Raw genomic sequence first — 19,779 nt, 5'->3', positions numbered from 1 at the left:
AAAAAGTTTGTGTAAGGAAAAAGGTAAATCCATTTTCCCTCAGCTGCAGTAAGAGACAGACCCAGGTGCTACCATCTTAATTGAATTCTTGCTGAGCATCTGCCCCCGCCTTGCTCAGTGTGTTCCCTTTTATTTACTAACAAAAGGTGTTGGCCCAAGACAAGGATGCAGGAAGTGATGACATAGGAAGACAAGACACCATCATTTAGAATAACATAGCCAGCTAACAAACACATGTATACAATAATCTACCATTACCACTGGAGTGAACTTTATCCATCCTTGCTCAGTGATCAATGCCAGATAAAGTTACTATGATCCACATGCATGTTTATTTACAGGACAACGTCATTATCTCCAGCGGCTGATCAGGCGCACTAGAGACAACAAACGCACGTTCCTTTCGTTTATATTGTTCTCTTAACAAATGCATCCACGCCAAGTCAATAAATCCGCGTCTTGCGCGGGGGCCCTAGCCGGCGGCAATACATGAGCCAACAAAACCCTGCTCTGCTGAACACATCAGTGTCCCCTGGCCCACAGCCCAGTGCTTAGCACATGGACCATTCGCCGATGGAGACCCCTGCGCCCAGCAGCTGTGACAGGACATACACGGGAAGATATCCACTCCAATGGTTTACCCTGACACAGAGACATGATGACAATACACAATATATCAAATACACATCCTAATAAAATTTCCACAACATTTCCATTTCCGTATTTCCATTCAAAGAAAGAACATGTCCTATCGTCTGCATAACGGAGAAGAATAGGACAGTTGTATTAAAGGCAAGCCGTTCCGCAAAATACTGAAAAAGCCATATGGTCAGGTGCAAGAGGCCTAAGGCTGGGTTCACACCTGAGCGTTTTACAGCGCGTTCCTACGCGCTGTAAAACGCTCAACAAGGAGAAACTAATGCTTCCCTATCGGAATGGTTCTCACCTGGGCGTTTTACAGCGCGTACGATCGCACTGTAAAACAACCGACGCCACAAGAAGTACATGAGCTTCTTTGGGGCATCTTGTCGAGCGTTCCCGTACATAGACTTTCGGGAACGCGCGACAATGGGCGTTCGCTTGTCTCTGTATGCGCGATTGCAAACGCCCATACAATCGCGCATACAGAGCGCTCCATCGCGAACGCTCAGGTGTGAACCCAGCGTTAGTGTTTCGGTTAGCTTTAGGTCAGGCCTAGTTCACACGTCAGTGTTTGGTCAGCAATTTAATAAGTACTTTCCAAATGTGGCTTTAAGCCAAAAGCCAAAAAATTCATGATACCATATCTGTGTTTCTGACCCCCACTAGGTTTTGGATCACAATTCCTGATGGAAATCACTAAAAAAGAGTGACAAAAACACGAATCACTGACCAAACTACGTGCGACTGAAAAAAAAAACAAAAAAAAAACCAAACACACAGAAAAGTTGACTGCAAAGATCCCGTCAAAAACACTTTGTATTTCATGCGCTTATTCCTGCTAAAATGGCTGTCGAGGTGGAGATCTGCAGCATAAATTGACAGCAGATTTCAAATCCACACCAAATGTCAATTTACACTGCAGATTTTCATGCAGAGTGTGGAGTCAATATCATTATATCTCATCCACTTTCCTGGAACTGCACAACACTGCGGATTGGCTGCACCAAAAATCTGCAACGGTAAGTCCACAGCATTTCACTTTCACATGGACGTACCCAAACATTTATTTATTTTTGCTGCAGACATTTCTGTGACTGCCTGATTTCCCTGAACAGGATTTGTAGCGGGTCTGTCACTAGACTATGCTGTCCTCAATGAGCATAGTAAAGGTGGCAGGTTCCCTTTTAAGTGTTTAATACTTCAGAAAGGCTCTTTTAACACAGTATATATTTACAAGTATTCTGGAATCTGATTACAGTAATAAAAATTCAGAGGAAAGAAATTACATGTTAAAATAAATGCAATATTACTTACTGTTTGGACAGGTAAAAATCCATAGGAATCCAGAAGTATTAGATGCTGAATGGTTTCAGGAAATACAGATGCAAACTACAAAATAAAGAGCAATTTTTAAAGGGGATAGTCACTAAGTTTACACATGTAAATTGTCATGTGTACTATAGGGCACTTACTACTATACTGTATTTTTAAATCATGTTTGGGCTGTTCTCTATGTAATTACATCCACAAAATAGCTGCAGATGGAGGGCTTTTTTTTTTTTTTTTTTTAATACGCAGATGGCAGGTTCAACAGTGTAGGCTTGATGACAAATTTCATTGCATGAACCCATTTTATGGACAAAAGCACCATCCAAATGTCAGTGGAGGTGGGGGTTGGGATGCATGACAGCCTGAACATTAAATGATGTTATATTGGTAACTCCCCTATATTACAGATGTATTAAAACTAGTGGTGACCTAGCAGAGGCACAATCCAGATAAAGGATTATGCCCTGCAAAAAAAAAAAAAAAAAAAATCCCCTTACTCACACCCCTTTTTCTGGTGCTGGTCTGGACACTAGTAATGCTGTAATCCCCCCCCCCCTTTTTTTTTTTTTTTTACAAAATGCAAAATCAAACAGTCCTCAGCGGTCTAACACGGAGGACAGTGATTGGCTGCAGCACTGACTTTCCATATAACTGCAGGCCACTGTGCACATCACAGTGTTGGTGACGTGTGATAGTGAAATGCAGGTGTGAGGCTTCTGACCGCTGCAGCCAATCATAGTCCATAGTTGTAGACTGCTGAGTACAGTGAATTACTGCAGTGGTCACCTGCTGTACACCAGCAGGTACCTGCTGCAGTCTGTAAACAAGCAGGAGGGGTGAGTACAAGATGATTTTTATTTTGGGCTAGTTCAGGGCTTGTCTGAAATTTATAATGATCTTGAAAAAAATCCTGTTTAATAAACAATGTTTTCAGAAAAACTTAACATGGGCCGACTGAACAATTATCAGGGGAAGATTAAGGCTGCATTTACCTGCAGCAATCAACTCCATAGTGTAGGGAGGAGCGATCCCTTAAAAAGATGGCATATCCCCACACACATTCATTGCTGGACCGTAGATTCCAGTTTACACAGGACAATCTGCAGCCCAGAAACAATGATTTTGGTGTCCAAATCAACAACGCCATCACCTGATGAACAAGTGTTTCCTCATTCATCAGGTGATCGGTGACACCTTTACACAGGGCAATTATCAGGAACAAGTATCCCTAGGAATGCTCCTTCCTAATAATTACCCTGATTGTCGAATGATGTAAAGGAGCCTTAGGCCCAAATGAAAACACTACAAGTCCCAAAAACTTGCAACATTTGGATTGCGTCTTTCCTAGGTGACAGTTTGTTAAGATTTGTATCTCACACCTAAGCTATATCCTCAGCTGTCAAGGATGAACTCTTCACAGACTAAAGGTCCTTCTACGTGGACCAATGATCTGGCAGTAGTGTTGAGCGAACGCGAACTGTAAAGTTTGGGTCTGTACCGAACTTTGCGAGTTCGGGTACCTGGACCCGAAACTTTGCCGGAAAAGTTTGGGTTCGAGTTCGGACATTTAAAGAAGCTTGTTGAAAGGCTGCAGGGCAGCCAATCAACAAGCTTTTAAGCTGTAGGCACTTAGAAGCCATCACAGCCATGCCTACTAATGGCATGGCTGTGATTGGCCGGTGCATCATGTGACCCAGCCTCTATACCAGCTGGATCACATGTAGCACCGCCCATCAGCTCTGAGTAGTGCAGGGACAGGAAGCAGGCAGCTAAAGTGAGGGAGAGTGTTAGGAATCTGGCTATTTGTTTTTGGGTGACCTACAGTATACTGATTTATTTATTTTTGTGGGTTCAATACACCAGCTTTGCACCCCTGACACAGAAATATAATACTAAATCTGGCTGTTAGTTCTGTGGGTGACCTATAGCGATTTTTTTGTGTGGGTGCAATGCACCATCTTTGTACCCCTGACACAAAAATATATAGTTAATCCATCTGTTAGTTCGGTGGGTGACATATTCCCATTCTTGTTGTGAGGTAAACCTGCATTGCATACCTGACTGGGAAATTGATATAGTTAATTCAACTGTTAGTTCGGTGGGTGACCTCAAAGAATGAGAAGAGCATCAAATAAGGGACGTGGCCCTGGTCGTGGTGCTGCTGGTGGAGCTCCTGTTGCAGGGAGAGGACATGGTCGATCTGTGCCAGCTACAAGCCCAAATTAAACACCTTCCTCAGGTGCACGTAGACCACAAACACTTCAGTGTTATTTTGTAGGCCTGAATATCGGTGTACGAATGGTGAGGCCAGAACAAGTAAAGGAGGTAGTAGATTGGGTGGCTGACAGTGCCTCCAGTTCCTTCACATTGTCTCCCACCCGGTCCCCTGCTGAAAGCGCAGAGTTGGCACCTGCAGCCCATGGGCATAAAGCAGTCTGAGCCCCAAGTCATGCAGCAGTCTCTTATGCTTTTTGATGACTCTGCTGTCAGGCTTTCTGTGGGAAAATCCACCTAGCCCTGCCCCAGAACCGGAAGAGAATAAGTGCACTGGTGCCCAACCACTTATGATTCAGGATGTGGACATGGCAGCACGTCTGATGCAACTGCAGGTGCCAACAGCTGTGGCTTTCTGCAGTGTGCAGACGTGAGGATTGGGAGGAAGACAATGTGAAGGATGATTAGGTCCTAGACCTCACATGGAATTAAGGTCATGCGAGTGACGTGTGCAGTTCGGAGGAAGAGGTGGTGGTCACACAGCACCAGCCGCACAGCAATGAGGGTTCTCTTTTCTATTTCCCAATGTTTTGGCGTCTTCCCAAATTTATCTAATAAATATAAATAAAAGGGGGGGGGGGATTTTTTTAGAACCCACACACAACAAACTGCTTCTACCTACACGTTCACCGCCTCCTCAACCTCCTAATTAAAGATTATTATTTTTGAATTTTTTTTTTTATTCCATCTCATTTTGTCATTTTCCTATCCACATTTGTTTGCAGGGAAATTGACCTGCTCTTGCCCCCATTTAGCAGCCCTCTAGCCCTTACTATATCTAAGTTACAGGCATTTTAGTGCCCCAAAGTTCGGGTCCCCATTGACCTCAATGGGGTTCGGGGGTCAAGTTCGGGTCAGGTCCGAGTCCCGAACCTGAACTTTTAACCGAAGTTCGGCCGAACCCGAACTTCCAGGTGTTCGCTCATCTGGCAGATTATCGGGGACGAAGCAGACACCCGATTACTGTCAGATCATCAGCAGAGAGGAGGGCTGCATTCAGCGCAGCAGATCATTGTTTAGACGATCTGCTGCACAGGAAGGAAGATTTTCTGTGGTGCCTGAACAACACGATCACCTGATGAACAACGTTATCGATTGGATGATTCCCGGCATCTTTTACACTGGAAGATCATCTGGTACGGGCGTTTATACAAACGCTTTTCCGCTTTTTTGGTCTGTGTAACAACCTAATGAGTAAACAAAGGAGGTAAATGGACCCCTGATTGTTAAGGAGGTGGGATTATCCCATCGTTCAATTATTATTTATTTTATTTGCCAGAATTTGCACCACACCGGGATCCACTATTATTTCCATTCATACAGGATAGGCCAATGAGCCTTGTACCAGTGCAGCAGGGTAGAAACAGAAAATTTCAGAATCGACTTACTATTCCTCCAAGAAAACCACCTGCAGAAAAATAGAAAAAAGTTAGTATTCTTCGATCAGTAAAATAAGAAAGGAGTATTCATTTACTAAGTTTAACTAAAGGATAAGCCATTTACCCCGAAGCACATTTCCTGTTTTTTAGTACGTGTCTCTTTGAAAGCCATAACTTTTTTCAGTTTGGTCATGTAAATTTTCTGTAATACATGAGGCTTTATTCTTACTGCATGTTAATTTTATTTTAGTATTTCCTTTTTTTTTTGCCCTGTATTCCATTCATATGCTTCCAATAAGAGAAGCTTGGGTTCCCTGTTCCATTGATCGTGGGGGTCCCAGCGACCTCCATCAATCATGCTATGGATATGTGATAAATATTTGTCATGGGATAACCTCATTTAGAGCCACCTTGAAAGCATTTATGAACATGACAATCCCCTCATGTCATGCTATAAAGTAAATCTAGTCAGGTACATTTACATCTAAAATCAGGCATCAGCAGTGGTTTCTAATTCACTGACACTGGTTATGGTATACCCCTCAAATTTCTGCATATGCCTATTATGAATCTTGCCATGGGCTCCTGTCCCATCTCGAAAATCTCTGCCAAAAATTAGCTCAGGAATGTACATAGAAATGGAATAGGGACTTTTCCCTTTGTCTAGTAGGAGAATACAATCCAATGGCAACTTCACAGGACAGTGTGATGTCTTCTGTAAACATTGGTTGGGGGGGTGGGATTGTAAATCGGAAGGGGTGAGGATGTCTTTTTATAAGCCCTGCAGAGCTGGACTAACCTGCTCCTGGCATCATTGCCATGATCATAATTTGATGGACCCAAATGGACCTCCACACAGGTCATAGAGGATGCTTAGAAAACCCTTCTACAGAAGTCCATGAGGTCAGCTCCTGTCCATTGTACCTATGGCTCATGGTGGCTGCTGTAAAGCACATCTCTAAATGCTGTTACTAACAGCTTTGGCAAGCTTTTATCACATTCAGGAAATAAAATAAAAATAAATAAATCTTCAATCAGTAAATAAAAGCACATTATCAAAAAAATAAATAAAATAATATGTGGCATCTGGTTTTAGTTGGCTAAAAAGACACTGCAGCCAGATAGAAGCCCATCAACATGCAGGTCACCAGGGGTTTGTTATATGCATACGCTCTCCCCTCCAAGGAACTAGGTATAGAATGAAAATACAAGAAATTCTCACCCATACTGTGTGCTAATATTGAGAATCTTTTCCAACCTAAAGCTATGGAAAAAGAGAACAAAATATAATTAATAATTTCTTGATAGATTATATATATTTTATATATACACATACACTCTTAACCAGAGGACAAATGTCAATGAGGTCTGTCTGGCGTCTCAGGTACAGTTGTGTTCAAAATAATAGCAGTGTGTTTAAAAAGAAGTAAATAAAGCTCAAAATCTTTCTAATAACTTATTTCCATGCAGACAAATGCATTGGGAACACTACACATTCTATTCCAAATCAAAACATGAAGAAAAAAAATCTATCAAATTTGTGTTGTTCCTCAAAAAAAAAAAAAAAAAGGGAATATTAGACTGTTTAAAAAAAAAAAAGCAGTGTTTGTATTCTTCTTTACAAACTCAAACATTCACTATATAAAACTGAAAAACGTTTTAAACAAAGATTTTGCTTTCCTTTGAATCACTTAATATTTAGTTGTATAACCACTGTTCCTGAGAACTGCTGTACATCTGTGTTGCATGGAGTCAACCGACTTCTGGCCCCTGTGAACAGGTATTCCAGCCCAGGATGATTGGACTACATTCCACAGTTCTTCTCTATTTCTTGGTTTTGCCTCAGAAACTGCATTTTTGATGTCACCCCACAAGTTTTCTATTGGATTAAGATCCGGGGATTGGGCTGGCCACTCCATAATGTCAATCTTGTTGGTCTGGAATCAAGATGTTGCACGTTTACTGGTGTGTTTGGGGTTGTTGTTTTGTTGGAACATCCATTTCAAGGGCATTTCCTTTTCAGCATAAGGCAGCATGACCTTTTCAAGTATTCTGATGTATTAAAACTGATCCATGATCCCTGGTATGCGATGAATAGGCCCAACACCGTAGTATGAGAAACATCCCCATATCATGATGCTTGCGCCACCATGCTTCACTGTCTTCAGTGTACTGTGGCCTGAATTCAGTGTTTGGGGGTCCTCTGACAAACTGTCTCCGGCCACTAGACCCAAAAAGAACAATCTTACTGTCATTAGTCCACAAAATGTTGCGCCATTTCTCTTTAGGCCGGTCAATGTGCTCTTTGGCAAATTGTAACCTCTTCAGCACATGTCTTTTTTTCAACAGTGGGACTTTGCGGGGGCTTCTTGCAGATAGAAGACACCCATGTAAAGCCAAGCTAAGTGTAACAGTACTCACAGGTAACTTTAGACCTTCTTTGATCTTCCTGGAGCTGATTGTTTGTCCTTGCCATTGTGGCTATTCTTCTATCCATTTCAATGGTAGTTTTTCACTTTCTTCCACGTCTTTCAGGTTTTGGTTGCAATTTTAATGCATTTCCGATCATTTTAGCTGAGCAGCCTATCATTTTCTGCACTTTATTATAGGTTTTCCCCTCTCCAATCAACTTTTTAATCAAGGTACACTGTTCTTCTGAACAATGTCTGGAACAACCCATTTCCCTCAGAATTTCAGAGAGAAATGCACTGTAACCAGCAGGTACAACATTTGCTGCCTTCCTTCCTTAAATAAGGGCAATAATTGCTACCTGTTTTTCAAAGAATGCATGACCTGACTCATTGAACTCCACACTGCTATTATTTTGAACATGCCCTTTTAATAAGTGATTGAATTACAGAGAATAAGCAGCATGCATGTCATGACTGTTGGATTTCTATTACTCTACTACACCTGCTAGTAAATTATTTCCCCATGTATAATATCATTTTTACCAAAAACAGTGATTGATCAGGTTAGCAATGTCTGACTGTATGTGCCAGATTCATTTATTTATTTTGTTCTGCTCCTATAATGGAAATTAAAATCGCCAAGGTGAGCAAGCCAAAGTTTTCCATCTTAATTCATAAAACAAAAAAACAAACAAAAAAAAAAAAAAAAAAAGTCCCAAAAAATGAGATGAGAGGTCTAACCACGAGACCCCTCGAAACCAGGTAGTCGATCAGTAAGTGATATCCTAGCAATGTGGCATCAATTAAAGGTGTTGTCTCATCTCAGGCATTCATTGCATATCGTTGGGATATACAACCAATGTCAGATAGGAGCGAGTCCCAGAGGTGGGTCTGCACCTATCTTCCAAAGTGAAGGAGAGCACATCGTGCAAGTATCGCCAACCTCCACTCACAGATATGGGAGTTCCAAAAAATAGCTGGGAAACGGGGGCGGTCTGGCTATAGACAATAAAGAGAATTTTCCCGGTAGGCTGATTCCCAAAGGGCCACCAAAGCCCTCCTCACTGCAGCTGGCCAGGTACATACTACTGGGTGCACTATAGGAGATATTAGAGGAAGTCCAGGCAGCATGCTGAAGGTAGGGATGGCTTGGTGCTGTGGCTATGTCTCACCTCCTAAGACGCCTGCTACATATCTTAATTAGATACAATTAAGGAACGAGTAGGACAGAACGTGGCAGCTATTGATGGCCACCACAGAGGGACAGCTTCTGGGGGGGCATTTTGTGCTGCACTGTGGTATTGATGATCTGGCCAACTTGTGTTGCCTCATCTTCTGTCAATTTAGACTCACTTCACCTACAACATTGGGCTAACTTTGTTTTTTTTTCTAGAGCCATTTTACCTTCCTATTCAGCCCAAGCCGAGCAGTCAGGCACTCCCATAGTAGAGAGGTGGCTGTGCATGTGCGGTGTGCTCTCCTATCACTACTATGGGACTTCCGACCCTCACCTATCGGACACTGGTGTGGTATCCTAGCGATATGCCATTCATGCCTGATATGATACAACCCCTTTAAATAGGAATTTCTCTTTAAAAAGGAGTTATCCCACAAAGAATATAACTTATATGTAAATATAGACATAGTTTGTATTTACACATATCAGAATAATGCTGAGATTTACAAATATTGCAGGAATAACGTTAGTATAGCGCCACCTGCAGCGTCTGGCAGCATAACCTGTAGTTGCGAGAAAAGGACACTGCAGCATCAAAAGCAGCCGGCTAACCACCCCAGGAATCCCTCAGCATACCTGACGGAGCAGAAAGAAATGCAAGACTGAGCATAAGGTTACTGAGGTGGATGCAGAATGACTGTTCAATAGAGATAGTAGATAGCGCTATACTAACACTAATTCTTAAATATCTGGGGATATAAGCATATGAGGTGGATTTAAAGGCCATGTACACCTTTGGTGGCAATTTAATTTTTATTTTTTTATTATTATTATTGCATTGAACTCATGATCAGCTAAAAAATAATTTCTTCAATTGGTCTTTATTAAAAATGAGACGTTTTCCCTCCACAGCTTTGAGTTTATCTATTAGCAGGATCTTTATTTTTGGCTTCTTATTTTTGCTCTCTTACCAATAAGTGTTTGACATTTTAGCAATTTTAGGGTTATTAGATGACCAGCGCAAAGTGAAAGTATCATTCACACAGCTAGAGAAAACAATCAACACTTTGTCATAGAATGGCTCAATATATTTAATAAAGGCCAATTAAAAAAAAAAAAAAAAAAGATTTAGCCCAAAATGAGTCAAATACAATCATGGAAAAAAAAAAAATCCCCGAAGGTGTCCATAGCCTTTAACTAAAAACAATATTTTTTGCAAGATGACCCCTTTATGAACCGATTCCTTTGCACTCATTTAATAAATATACACTACAGTGGCGTACACACAATCCACGGGGCCCTGATGCAAAACTGATCCATGGGGCCCCCTCCCCGTGAGCTGTGACACCAAGTAGAGCCTCTATACCATGTACTGTACAGCGCTGTGTTTGATGAGCAGAGATAATATACTACGGGGGATTACAGAAGTATTGCTCATGTAGTAGTACTGTGCACACTGTTACATCAGACTCTTGTATCGCTCATAAACAGTACCAGGGTTTACCTAGTCCAGCCTAAGGTCAGTAAATTACAAGGTGTGATATAATGCACAGGACTACTTTCCATAGATAATGGAAGCACTGGCCTGTGTATGAATTAGCACTGTGCACACTATAGCCATTAGGGGAGATTTATCAAAACTGGTTCAGAGGAAAAGTGGCTTAATTAACCATAGCAACCAGTCAGATTCCACCTTCCATTTTTCAGAGCTCCTTTGGGAAATGAAAGGTGGAATTTTATTGGTTGCTATGGGTAACTAAGCCAGGTTTCCTTTACACCAGTTTTAATAAATACCTTATTGTCTGTTATCAGCTGCCACTCATCCCAGATACCAAGAAGTGAATAAGCCTCCCCTGCCTCCCATTACTGGAAGGACACAATCAGGAATCCTTCAGTGTCTGCAGTGCACCCTCTCCTCCCCTGACCACAGCAGTTGCAGGCTGTGCAGAGTATTGCACCTCACACTATCCCATGTCCTGCAGATCAGCCAGCTGCTACACTGTGCCTGTTATGGGTATTACACAGGCTTGCTGGTGCCTACCTAGTGTAAATCTAGTACTCCACAGTTCATTATGGGATGTAGCTGCCAGGCTTCAGGTTTCAGCAGGAGGCAGATCACAAGAACTTCTCCCGGCAGGTGAAGACAGGGGGCGGAGCCAGTGCTCTATGGACAGCAGACAGTGCCACAGACTCCATATGACCAGTCCAGGCTTGGTATGAGGTAACTGGGAGCAGTGGGGATAATGACAAGGAGGTAGGGGGAGCCTAGACCGGAGGCCAGCCACAAGAGAGCATAAAAAGGGAAGCTGAGACTCTGAGGAGCGTCCAGGTCAGATCTCCTATGTCAGGCCTGCTCTTCTATTCCCGTCTGAAACAGACAGGAATAAAAGAGCTTTGAGTCATCTCACAGGGTTCGCCCTATGGTTTCAGCGGCCCTGGGAAGAAGCGTAGCAATTACTTGAGTCCCTCCTCACTCTCCTCTCCCTCGCTCATTGTGGCCTGCTCTGCTGTTGTAATGTGTCAGTGGGGAGGGAGAAGGCGGGGACACTGGCGGGGCCGGTGCAGTGACTCTACTGTAATACACCGGCCCCGCACACAGCTGTAAAGTATATTCATAAAGCTTAATCTTTGTAAAAAAAAAAAAAAACTGCTGTACTTACTAACTAGGGTGGCATGCAGACTCGCTGCCGGCAGCTTGAGCCTAACATCTCTCCCTCCGTCATGTCACTCCTGCCCCGCTGCTTCATTCATAAAGTGGGAGGAGCAGACAGACGGGGCAGGAGGCGCATGAAGGAGATGTTTCTGACACTGACTGCTGACATTTTGCTTGAGCGGCGCGATGGCTGAGCGAAAATTATAAAGTTGTGAGCGGGGCCACACAATAATTGCTGCGCGGCCGCCCACCCGCACACAGCTTGAAGGGAACACTGACTGCAGGGGCCAGGGAAGTCCACAGGCAGCCGGGCCCCCTGGAGTGCCGGGCCCGGTCGCAACTGCGACCCCTGCATGTACGCCACTGATACTGATACACTAGCATGTGTAGAGATTTCCCAAGCATGGGTCATGAAAATACATCAAGCTCAACTTACATGTTACCACTCTATGTACATCGCTCAAATAGTCCAGATGTTGATACCTCACTCCTATAGGCATATGGGAGGACTGTCCATGTCCTGAGAAATCCAAAGCTACATAGTAATGGTCTGCAAAATAGGCAACAATGTATTTAATACCATGGTATATACAAAAAAATGTTTACAAACGTGTTTGAAGCAATATCTAATATATAAACTGAGTGTATGTATGTGTCCGCTAAAGGAATCCGCATGGAACACTATAGTTTAGATTAGTGGCTTCATTTCCAGGCCATTGCACATACAGTGATTTGCAGATCTTGCAATATACATTTTTAATATAATGGCTGCCTGCAGGGAACTGCACCACGGCCCCATTCACTAGAGCAAAGCTGTATTTCCCTGCCCAGTGCTCGTCTAGGAGTCCCTAACGTCCTTCGTTATCTTGATCGCAGGGGGGTCCTAGAGGTCAGACCACCACCAAACATAGCGTTAAGAATATGGCACACTGGAAAGAGTGCAAGACCTATAAACATTCTGAACTCACCTTGGGGAAGCATTGGAATAAGTCTGTCAAAAGTGTTAGCGTTATCCAACCACCCATGTAGGCACAAGACCGGTCGCCCTTCGGATGGGCCCCAGGCTTTGGCTGCCAAGTGTCCCCATGGGACTTTAAACCTCAGTTCTGAAATAAGACATAAAAATATAGTTACCACCAGAGTATTTAGAGGAAATATTGGTAAGTGATCCATCACAATAGAGCAATTCAGCAATAGCTCCTATTGTGAGGACTTTAAAGGACATCTGTCAGCAGATTTGTCCCTATGACACTGGCTGACCTGTTACATAAGCACTTGGCATCTGAAGGCATCTGTGTTGGTCCCATGTTCATATGTGCCCGCTTTGCTGAGAAAATAACGTCTTAATATATGCAAATGACCCTCTAGGAGCAACGGGGGCGTTGCCATTACACCTGTATCACCATCCTCAGAACTGCCATACAGCTGAGCACTGCAGATGTGAACGAATGACATCATTGCGACCGCCTGTGGCCTGCACTGCAGGTTGGAATGTAACTCAGGTATTAGATTTTTACTTGGTCTTTTGGGGAGCATAAAAGGCAGTTTAGGGGCCATTACTAGGAGCATTTTAATACTAATCGGCACTATAGAGGAAATTACTGGGGGGGCACAAGAGTTTTATTATACTGGGGGCACTAGGGGTGCATTATTATTACTGGGGTACTATAGGGCACATTATTGGGGACACAATAGGAGCATTACTAGATGCACAGAGGGCATTTTTAATACTGGGGCACTATGGGAACATTTTTAGCACTGGGGCCACAATAGCAGGGTATTAATATTGCTGGAGGCACTAATAATGCCCCCCTAAAATGAACCATTAATAATAATACCCCTATAGTGTCCCTAGTATTAATAATTAGAATAATCCTATCAACACTATTGAGGCATTATTATTACTGGGTCATGTTAGTGGGGTATTATTATTAATGGGGGACTATAGGAGGATTATAAATTTGTGATGAGAAGGTGGAGAGCATGAAATAAAATCAAGTCATCTAAGATGTCTCTGCAAAGTTTGACACACAGAAGAGACGTAATAGAAGTTGTCATGTGGTCTAGGCCAAATGAGGAAGCAGAGGAAGTAGAATGTCTAAATTAGACAGTACATCGCTGAATGTACTAGGTATATAGCGCTGTATTCTCCTGTATGTTTGGTAGCACTGAAAAGACTAAGTAGCATGCTGAAGGGAGGGTTGGTTTGGTGCGGTGCAGTGGCGTCCCTCCTCCTCGGCCCCCTCCTCCATAAATGTGCTGGTGCTTGCCATCACAGAGGGGCAGCTTCAGTGGAGGTATTTAGTTGTGCTGGGTTGGTATTTTGCTCTACTGGGGCAATATTTAGGCCCCTTTCACATGAGCGAGTTTTCTGTGCGGGCGCAATGCATGACGTGAACACATAGCACCCGCACTGAATCCTGACCCATTCATTTCAATGTGTCTGTGTACACGAGCGTTGTTTTTCACGCATCAGTTCTGTGTTGCGTGAAAATCACAGCATGTTCTATATTCTGCGTTTTTCACGCAAGTGCGGGTGCGATGCGTTTTTCACTGATGGTTGCTAAGAGATGTTTGTAAACCTTCAGTTTTTTTATCACGCGCGTGAAAAAAACGCATCAAAACGCATTTTACCCGCGCTGAAAAAACTGACGGAACTTGCTTGCAAAATAGTGCGAGTTTCATTGAACACACCCTGAACGCATCCGGACCTAATCAGTCACGCTCGTGTGAAAGAGGCCTTAGTGCAGTGCTATAGTAGTTCAGATCCAGCCTACTTGTGTTGGTCCCGAAACACGGGCCCTTTTTTTCCCCAGGGCCACATTAAGTTCCTAGTGCGTTCCTGGCTGAAGGCACAAAGACCGGTTCATAGTGTTCATTTATGTGGTGTGGTCAGCAAGGGATAGAATGCTAGCTCATATGTACCCCAAATCCTGCCTAAGACACCTACAACTTGTCCTGCTCTAGGAAAACATACGGAAGCAAACCAACAATACAGATAGAAGAAAAGTGGCAGACCCAGGTGTGCATACTGCAGGCATTTACCCAGTTAAGGTTAACAAGGCTTGAGAAGGGCAAAGGTTAAGCACGGTACGATAAATGTTGACCTCTGAGTCCTTTAATAAAGTTTAATCTACCCGGGAATCTCTTTGCAGAGATAAACTGTACTTTTTCTTAGAAGTTTGTAACAAAGAATGTAAAAAAGTTCATCTGGGGCTAAGTTCATATCTCTGTTTTGTAACTACTGGAGTCACCATATCCGGCATAGCCGGACATCACCAGATTCCTACTCATTATGATGCATTCTGACAGGTTTTGGGCATAAATGGTGGCTTCCTGCTAGAGAAATACTAGCGTATGCAGCGGTATTTTTTCTAAATGCGTCGGGTCCCATAATAAGACTATCTGGCGGTGCCTGTCTATGCCGGATAGGGTAACTCCAGTCATCTGTTCCATTGCCGTAATGAACCCCAGAAGGCAACAAGAGATCAATTTACCTACATAGTGCCATACAGCCCGCATTTACTATTGTAGCTACACCTCAATTATAATGTAAATTGCACCGAACTTTAACGCATTGTAAACAATTGGGAAATTCCCAGTAATTGCTTGTGAATCAGTCCTGGTAAATGGGCCTTTAGATTACATGGTTTATTAGACAGGAATAGTAAGGGAACATTTATCAAGCCTGCTTGTTTTTGGCCATAAAATTAGTATTTCATTAGTCGAGTATTTATTAAAAGTCACCATTGATGAATTCTGACCTCTAGTGGTTGTTTTATAGTCAATTTTTACTTAGCTTGGTCTTATTTGTTTGCACGTAAAAAAATAAAAAAAAAAAAAAAAAAAAAAAAAAAAAAGTCACCTTTCTCCTGGGAAGTGCAATTTTTAATGCAAAAAAAAAAAAAAAAAAAAAAAGTCACCTTTCTCCTGGGAAGTGCAATTTTTAATGCAAAAAAAAAAAAAAAGTTGCACTTCAACACTCAAATTAGATGGAGAAAACTAGACTAAACCTGGGTGGAGTAAGCCCTAGGGTGGCATAGAATTGTGCAGCAAATTCAGGCACCTCCACATTAATAGTTTAAAAAAAATAAAAGTCTCAAAAATGTGAATGTGCGCCACAGAGCAAATCTACAATATAAAGGAAGGATTTACACTTCTCCTTCCTGGTGGATCCACTTCTGGTTTGGGCTGAAAATCCTGCAGGTGGCTCTGCCTCAAAACCTTGTATAAAAAAATGTGGGGGAGATTTATCCAAACTGGTGTAAAGGAAAGCTGGCTTAGTTGCCCATAGCAACCAATCAGATTCCACCTTTCATGTTTCATAGCTCTTTTGCAAAATGAAAGGTGGAATCTGATTGGTTGCTATGGGCAACTCAGTTTCTTAACATCAGTTTTGATAAATACCCCCTTGCGAGTGGCGGTACCCTAAATGCGCCCCACAACCTCTGGCTGCTCTAATATAAGAGGCAGGGGCGGATTAAGCGCATGATAGGCCCGGGGCTGTCTACCCAACTTGGGCCCCCCCCCCCCCCTCCATTTTAGTTTAGTTTTTTTTTTTGTATGAAGAGGCTGCGGTGCTTTATGAGCGCCACAGTCTCTTCTTAGGCCATATGACATCTTCAGACAAAAAAATAATACCCCAAATTGGGTCCTAAACTGAAAAATTTGGTCATCAAATTTAAAATACATATAATTGTAATAAAAAAGACATGGAGGAGAATACAGCACCACATACCTGTTACATCCAGTGACATCTCCTGTCATGTAGACCTTCTATTTCCTCTTCTCCTCCATTTGACCCAGACCACCATGGCAAATTCTTTTAGCCGCATCTCGTCTCTACAGTTTGTAACACAGACACGTTAGATTTCTCAATTTTTCCATCAACCTCCCCGTCCTGGTGTCCCCACAGTGTCATCCTGCCACCCCCAATACTGTGCCCGTTGTGCTCCCCAATGCCCCAGGAATTATACTGCTGAAAAAATAGTGACCCTGATAGATATAATTGAGGTAATTTATCAAACTGGTGTAAAGTAGAACTGGATTTCCAAAAGAGCTGTCAAATATGAAAGGTGGAATCTGATTGGCTGCTATGGGCAACTAAGCCAGTTCGGCATTACACCAGTTTGATAAATTACCCCAAATGTCCCTATAGTGTCCACAGCAGCTATAATGTCCCCTAGAAACCCCCAGTAATAATACCACCCTCTATTGTGCTCCAGGCAAAAATCCCTGTATAGTGTCCCCAGAAATAATAGAATTGCCCCTATAGTGCCTCCCCAATAGCAACACCCCCATATAGTAATTTCCACCACACTGCCCCCACATAGTAATCCCCCATAGTAATTTGCCCCCACACAGTAATTTCCCCCAAACTGCCCCCATATAGTAGTTTGCCCCCACACAGTAATTTGCCCCACACTGCCCCCATATAGTAGTTTGCCCCCACACAGTAATTTGCCCCACACTGCCCCCACATAGTAATTTGCCCCCACATAGTAATTTCCACTACTACACTGCCCCCACATAGTAATTTCCACTACTACACTGCCCCCACATAGTAATTTCCACTACTACACTGCCCCCACATAGTAATTTCCACTACTACACTGCCCCCACATAGTAATTTCCACTACTACACTGCCCCCACATAGTAATTTCCACTACTACACTGCCCCCACATAGTAATTTCCACTACTACACTGCCCCCACATAGTAATTTCCACTACTACACTGCCCCCACATAGTAATTTCCACTACTACACTGCCCCCACATAGTAATTTCCACTACTACACTGCCCCCACATAGTAATTTCCACTACTACACTGCCCCCACATAGTAATTTCCACTACTACACTGCCCCCACATAGTAATTTCCACTACTACACTGCCCCCACATAGTAATTTCCACTACTACACTGCCCCCACATAGTAATTTCCACTACTACACTGCCCCACATAGTAATTTCCACTACTACACTGCCCCACACTAATTTCCACTACTACACTGCCCCCACATAGTAATTTCCACTACTACACTGCCCCCACATAGTAATTTCCACTACTACACTGCCCCCACATAGTAATTTCCACTACTACACTGCCCCCACATAGTAATTTCCACTACTACACTGCCCCCACATAGTAATTTCCACTACTACACTGCCCCCACATAGTAATTTCCACTACTACACTGCCCCCACATAGTAATTTCCACTACTACACTGCCCCCACATAGTAATTTCCACTACTACACTGCCCCCACATAGTAATTTCCACTACTACACTGCCCCCACATAGTAATTTCCACTACTACACTGCCCCCACATAGTAATTTCCACTACTACACTGCCCCCACATAGTAATTTCCACTACTACACTGCCCCCACATAGTAATTTCCACTACTACACTGCCCCACATAGTAATTTCCACTACTACACTGCCCCCACATAGTAATTTCCACTACTACACTGCCCCCACATAGTAATTTCCACTACTACACTGCCCCCACATAGTAATTTCCACTACTACACTGCCCCCACATAGTAATTTCCACTACTACACTGCCCCCACATAGTAATTTCCACCACTCTGCCCCCACATAGTAATTTACACCACACTGCCCCCACATAGCAATTTTCCCACATAGCAATTACCCCACACTGTCCCCACATAGAAATTACCCCACACAGAAATTACCCCACACTGTCCCCACATTGCAATTTCCCCCACACAATAGTTTCCCCCACATAGTAATTTGCCCCCACACTGCCCCATATAGTAATTTGTCCCCACATAGCAATTTCCCCACACTGCCCCCACATAGCAATTTGCCCCAACACTGCCCCATCTACTAATTTTCCCCCACACTGCCCCATATAGTAATTTGTCCCCACATAGCAATTTCCCCACACTGCCCCCACATAGCAATTTGCCCCAACACTGCCCCATCTACTAATTTTCCCCCACACTGCCCCATCTAGTAATTTGCCCCCACACTGCCCCATCTAGTAATTTGCCCCCACATAGTAGTCCCTCTCATAATAATTTGCCCCCACACAATAGTTTTCCCCACACTGCCCCACATAGTAATTTTCCCCCACATAGCAATTACCCCACACTGTCCCCACATGGCAATTTCCCCCACACTGCCCCCACACAATAGTTTCCCCCACATAGTAATTTGCCCCCACATAGTCCCCACATAGCAATTACCCCCACACTACCCCCAGATAGAAATTTGCCCCCACATAGTAGTCCCTCCTATAATAATTTGCCCCCACACAGCAATTTGCCCCCACACAATAGTTTCCCCCACACTGCCCCATCTAGTAATTTGCCCCCACATAGTAGTCCCTTTCATAATAATTTGCCCCCACATAGTAATTTGCCCCCACATAGAATTCCCTCATAATAATTTGCCCCCACACTGCCCCATCTAGTAATTTGCCCCCACATAGTATTCCCTCCCATAATAATTTGGCCCCATACAGCCCCCACATTCCCCCCCCCCCCCATGTAATCGATTTATCTTCCCTAATAGGTCCCCCTGTGTCCCCCCCAAGTAGGCAAATGAAATAAAAAAATAAAAAATGAACAAAAAATGTAAAATGAACAAAAAATGAAAAAAGAAATACTCACCTATGTCCAGGGCCAGGCGCTTGCTCGCAGAGGAAGGCGGGCGGGATGAGTCAGGCGCGTCACAGTGCTGCGTCCCGGCACAGGCGTGCGATGACGTCATCACGCACGCCTGCGCCGGGATTTCACTACCGCATAGGCCTCAGGCCTTGTAGGCCTGAGGCCTATGCGGTGAATGGCGGTGATCGGCGACGGGACAGGGAGCTATGCGCTCCCGTGCCCCGCCGCAGTATGTGGGCGTTCGGGTCAGCGTTGGGCCCCCCAGCGGTGC

General features: G+C 43.5%; 1 protein-coding gene across 3 annotated transcripts in view; it reads right to left on the bottom strand.

Annotated features, from left to right (window-relative positions):
• Positions 1 to 19,779, bottom strand: part of LOC122943572 (serine hydrolase-like protein) — a 36,990-nt gene that overhangs the window by 12,925 nt on the left and 4,286 nt on the right. For 2 of the 3 annotated variants that reach the window (XM_044301416.1, XM_044301417.1), the window contains exons 3-7: positions 12,834 to 12,971; positions 12,302 to 12,415; positions 6,847 to 6,888; positions 5,634 to 5,653; positions 1,957 to 2,031 (exon numbers count right to left, since the gene is read on the bottom strand). In XM_044301416.1, the coding sequence (XP_044157351.1) occupies positions 1,957 to 2,031; positions 5,634 to 5,653; positions 6,847 to 6,888; positions 12,302 to 12,415; positions 12,834 to 12,971 (389 nt within the window). Of the gene's footprint in view, positions 1 to 1,956; positions 2,032 to 5,633; positions 5,654 to 6,846; positions 6,889 to 12,301; positions 12,416 to 12,833; positions 12,972 to 16,603; positions 16,666 to 19,779 lie in introns of those variants that run through there. The other variant, XM_044301418.1, reaches the window with a different exon arrangement.

This window comes from Bufo gargarizans, chromosome 7 (genome assembly GCF_014858855.1).
Source record: "Bufo gargarizans isolate SCDJY-AF-19 chromosome 7, ASM1485885v1, whole genome shotgun sequence".
Lineage (NCBI taxonomy): Eukaryota > Metazoa > Chordata > Amphibia > Anura > Bufonidae > Bufo > Bufo gargarizans.
This window is presented reverse-complemented; position numbering and strand designations above follow the sequence as displayed.